The following is a 5,128-nucleotide window of genomic DNA, read 5'->3' on the forward strand; positions in this document are numbered from 1 at the left end:
GGGGGGGGGGGGGGGGGGGGGGGGGGGGGGGGGGGGGTGGAGGGTGGAGGGTGGAGGGTGAAGGGTGAAGGGTGAAGGGTGAATGCCCTCACCATCAAGTCATATGGTCGTTTTGTCAAGTAACATGGCAAAACTGCGAGTTGGGGGAAATCAGGAAGAAAACCTTACACTGGTTAGAGACATGCCTAGCACAAAAGGAACATGGTTAAGTTTATCAGAGGCCAGTCATCTCAGCTGAGATGACATCTCTGCAGGAGCTCCCCATGGTAGTGGCTGAGGTGTAAACATCTTCAGCTGCTTCATTGATGACCTTCCCTCCATTCATAAGGTCAAAAGTGGGGATGTTTGCTGATGATTGTGCAATGTACAGCACAGTTCACAATTCCTCAAATTACTGAAGCATCCGTGTCCAAATAGAGCAAGATCTGGACAATGTTCCAGTTTGGGCTGACAAGTCGCAAGTGACAATTGTGCTACGAGTGCCAGGCAACAACCATCTCTTATGAGAGACAAAGCAGGAACAAAAACAGAAGTTGCTGGAAAAGCTCAGCAGGCCTGGCAGCATCTGTGAAGAAAAAGTCAGAATCAGAAGAGAGAGAATCAAGCCACTGCCCCTCGACATTGAACAGTGTTACCATCACTGAATTCCTCACTAACAACATTCTGGGGATAACCATTGGCCTAGCCACAAAGTGGCTACTAGAGCAGGCCAGAAGTAAGGAATCCTTCGGGGGGGCAACTCACCTCCTGATCTCCCAAAGCCTGTCTATCATCTACAAAAGGAAAATGTCAACAGTGTGATGGAATACTCCCAACTTGCCTGGATGAGCTCCAACAACACTTAAGCAGCTTGACACATCCAGGACAAAGCAGCCGGATTGATTGGTATCATATCCACAAGCATCCATTCCCTCCACCTCTAATGTTCTGTAGCAGCAGTATCATCTAGAAGCTGCACTACAGAAATTTACCAAATATCCTTAGCATCTTACAAACCCACAAGCACTTAGCTAGAAGGACAAGCACAAGCCCAGCAGTTACACAGGAACACCATCACTTGCAAGTTCCCCTCCAAGCCACTTACCATCTTGACTTGGAAGTACAATCACTTGTGTCACTGGCCATGAACACTCCCAAAAATCTTGGAATTCCCCTGTAAATACATCATGCATGTACTTACTCCAAATGGGCTGCAGTGGTTCAAGTAGGCAGCTCACCACCACCTTCAAGGAGATCTGTACCTGAGTGGCGCTGGCAGAACCTAAACTGGGCAGTAAGCAGGTTATTGCTGAGCCAGAACAACTTGATAGCACTGATGATGATCATCAGAAAATTGATGGAAGATGTCAAAGGTAGGCTGATAGAATGGTAAGTGGCCAGATTGGCCAGATAGATTTGTCTGGCTTCTTACACAGGACATCTGGGCAATTTTCTACATGTCAGCTAGGTACCGATGTTGTAGCTGTCCTGAAACAGTTTGACTAGCAGGGTTGAAAGTTCTGGAGTAGTGTTATCAGAATGTTGTTGGGGCTCAGTGTTTGAAGCACCCAGTGCCTTTAGGCACTTCTTATCTGATTCTCATTTTTGGATGGAGATGTTCATCGATCTGTCATTCACACTCACACTGCACACACTGAACTACAATAGTCACCTTTTCCTTTTGGTCCAATGACAACTTTTAGTCTCACCTGCCCTCTGCCTTATCCCAAACTTTTGTTCTTCCTCCCCCATTCTATTGCATAAAGCACATCATATTTCTACCTTACTAGTGTTCTGAATAATCATATTCAAATTGAAACATCAACTATTTCTCTATCAGACCTGCTGAGTTAAGTAACTCTTCCTTAGCACTTCCATAGTACTGCACTGAAGTCTCATCCTGGGTTATGTATTTAATCCTAAAGTGAAGTCTAAACCCATAAACTTCTGACTCAGAGGCAAGAGATCAGCAGTTTAGCTGAGTTCATGCTTCACATTATAACTGTGTATTAATCACAGAATACAGTTCCAATCCAACTTAAATCAGGCACAAATATGTTTAATCTTGAAGTTAACCTAGTGCAGAATCTACTACTGAACAGTGTTGTTTCTGAAGTGAATTCAGCAGAAAAACAAGATGAATTACTTGTGAATGGGACCAGTTCATTTCAAAATTAAAGTACCAATTCATATTTCCTCCTGGCTTTGACCCATTAAATACATTTGAACTATAGCATCAATGTTTCCCAGCTGCTGACTGATCTAGGAATAGAATTACAGGACAGAAAAACATTCCAAAAAAAAAAAAAAGCAACATTGGTGAGAGAAAGAGCTAACACAGTGTAGAGGTACTGCCAGACCTGTTGAGTTTCTTCAGTTATTTCTGCTCATTTTGTCTGCTCTATAATTAGGCACACCAATCTGCATTTACTATGAAATCACCCTTAATAATGCAGGAATAAACAAAATTGAAAAATCATTGGCATTTAAATACCTTTAATTATGAAAGCAGAACCTAATTTTAGTGCCTGGCTTCAACAAGAGTATTCCTATTAATTTTGAAAGCTGCTCTTTTCCAATGAAATCTTAGTGCTACACAAGTTGAGTTAGAAGTATAAAAATGCAAAAGCAATCAACAGTGCAGTGCCTTATTAATTTCTATTGTAATGTATTGATCCATTCCACATGTGTTTAACACCATCGTCCAATCCATATTTTGAATCTGGCATTTCACGTACTGTATTGGTTTGCACCATTTTGGGTAAGGGTGTGGATAAAAAGCTAAAGACTGCAGAAGAAAATCTGTTTCAACAGATTAGAAAATTTGCATTTAGCTTGGGCCTTCAACCCAAGATAACAAGGGAAATCGCGAACCTCTGGGAAACCATATTATGTTGGTCAAGCATGTTGTAAGAATGCATTTGCAATATTGAGAGGAAAGGTTGAAGTCCCCCGTACTAATATTTTTAGAAGTGCCATATATCTGTAAAATCAATATTACGCGTTTTTTTTTACAGCAGGAAGTGAGACAGAAGAGCAAGGAGATAATACTGACACACAACTCTCAAGCTCAGCTCCTCTGTGTGATATCCCACGGGATTCAGGCTGCTATGAAAGTTCAGAGAATTTGGAGAATGTGCAGGAACATTCTGAATTCAGTGCCACTGAGGAACAAACACAGAACCTTTCTGCTGAAGACTGAGCCAGATCAGTCCATTGTATAAAAGAAGGACCCTAATGCTGACATCTAGTGGCTTAAAAATACAAAACAATTATGGCTTAAAACCATAAAGCCTCTTTGCACCAAGCTAAAGATTTGAGGAGAATTTGTAAAGTATTTGAAGAATACTGCAGTTTCAAAGTCTGCTCTTGTATGGCATTTATCCTACATTGTCTTGGACATTTAGTTTTAGCAATTTATAGAAGGGAACACTGTGCCATAGAAATGGTCTGCAGGTTCAAGGATCCAAAGAGGGCTCCATTCCGTTGGTTATCGAACTGACAGCTACATCTGTCTTGTCAGGAGATGCTGTGTCTGCACGTATTTGCCATTTATTATAACTTTTGGTGATATTTCATTAATGCATGCAGGTAGGGTAGAATAGCAGAGATACTAGTGTCTTCTTTTTTCAAAGTGCACACACAAATTGAGATCTCTTATTCACTCTCCACATATGGGCAGCTTTCCCACAATTTCCTGATCATGTTCTGTTGCCAATGGCTAGAAGTTGTTAGCTTCCAGTGTACAGATGTTGCTATTTTGATTTTTCTATCCACCAAAGGCTGTAGTTGCAGGATTAACAGATTTAATTGTTAAAAAGATCATTCTAGTAGTGGATGCGATTGTATGTGAAAAATGATAAGCTGCAATTTTTTAATAGCTTATGTACATTTCAGGAATGAATTTTGCATATTTTTGAAATTCAATTATACTTTGCAGGAAGGCTTTATTCTCATGAAGACCCAATTTTGAAATTTGTTTTGAAAAAGAGTTGCATTTTCTTTATTTTTCTATTTGATTTTAAAAACATTTGTACTTCAGTTTAAATAAAGCATTTCTTTGCTTAAGTAACAACTTTTTTAAAAATTACGTTTATTTTACCTAGTTCTGTCAGATCAGGCGAGAATTGCAAACTTAATTCCTTTGCGAACAACCAGGTTAAAAATGCTGAAAAATCAATCTGAATCTAACATGCAAAATGCAAATGCCAGCTGTAATACAACTTGTGAAATTTTAGGAGCAAAATAAATTTCACATGTGGAAACAGAGACATCATGCTGGAATAACCCTGCCCTTCACTGCCAATGCCAATTTTCACATTTGAAATGTTCCTGCTTTGCTTCAAGCTGCTCCATAAACCAACATTCCAATCAGCATTCATTTGTGTACATTCATTTTCGTTTCCACCATGGTGCATTCCCAACTGCCGCACACAACCATGCACCCACACATCTAGGGTGCTTGACTGCATAAACCCTTGATAGCACCAGATTCATTATTTTCTCAGCTGGCTCCCATTTTCCAACATCTAGAAACTTCAGCTTCTTCTAAAATCTGCTGCTTCCGTCTCAAATCCAATTCAACCACAATCCTGGTCCTTTTTGATTTAGATTTTTCCAAGTGTTCCTACAAAATGTAAACTTATCGTCATGATTGAATCGCTTCACATCTACACAACTCCCTGTCCTTAAACTTCTCTAACCACTCTATTCAATTCACAAAAAGCAGAATAAATCCAAATCTAGGCAATTACCGTCTGGAAAATTTACTCTCCAATCATAAAGATTTTTAACACTGGTATCAAGCAGCATCTACTCACCAATGCTCATTTAGAATCCAGAAGTATCCTCTCACCCCTAGACATCAAGAAAGGGCCATTGTTCAAATGTGGTTGGTACCATAGTATGTACAAAAGATAGATAGAGGAGAGTATTGAAGGCCAATCATCTCAGCAACAGGATGTCACTTGCAGGAGTTCTTTTGTTGGATCTAGGAAACAACTTTATTTAGCCTCAACAATAAGATTTCCTCAATATGGTCATCAGTCCAGCGAAGTGAATCGTTTCAGATGCTCTGACTAGTACAGTGTTCAGTTCCATCCTCAATTCCAATTCCTCGAACAATAAAGCAGGCCATGATTCAGGCTTA

General features: G+C 40.1%; 1 protein-coding gene across 1 annotated transcript in view; it reads left to right on the forward strand.

Moving 5' to 3' along the window:
• sash3 (SAM and SH3 domain containing 3) overlaps nt 1–4,051 on the forward strand; it is a 65,593-nt gene extending 61,542 nt beyond the window's left edge. The window contains exon 8 of the mRNA XM_048605430.1: nt 2,997–4,051. Within this exon, the coding sequence (XP_048461387.1) occupies nt 2,997–3,181 (185 nt within the window). The 3' untranslated portion in view covers nt 3,182–4,051. The remainder of the gene's footprint in view (nt 1–2,996) is intronic.
• Nucleotides 4,052–5,128: the final 1,077 nt, after the last annotated feature.

Source organism: Rhincodon typus, chromosome 14, assembly GCF_021869965.1.
Source record: "Rhincodon typus isolate 14 chromosome 14, sRhiTyp1.1, whole genome shotgun sequence".
NCBI classification, from domain to species: domain Eukaryota; kingdom Metazoa; phylum Chordata; class Chondrichthyes; order Orectolobiformes; family Rhincodontidae; genus Rhincodon; species Rhincodon typus.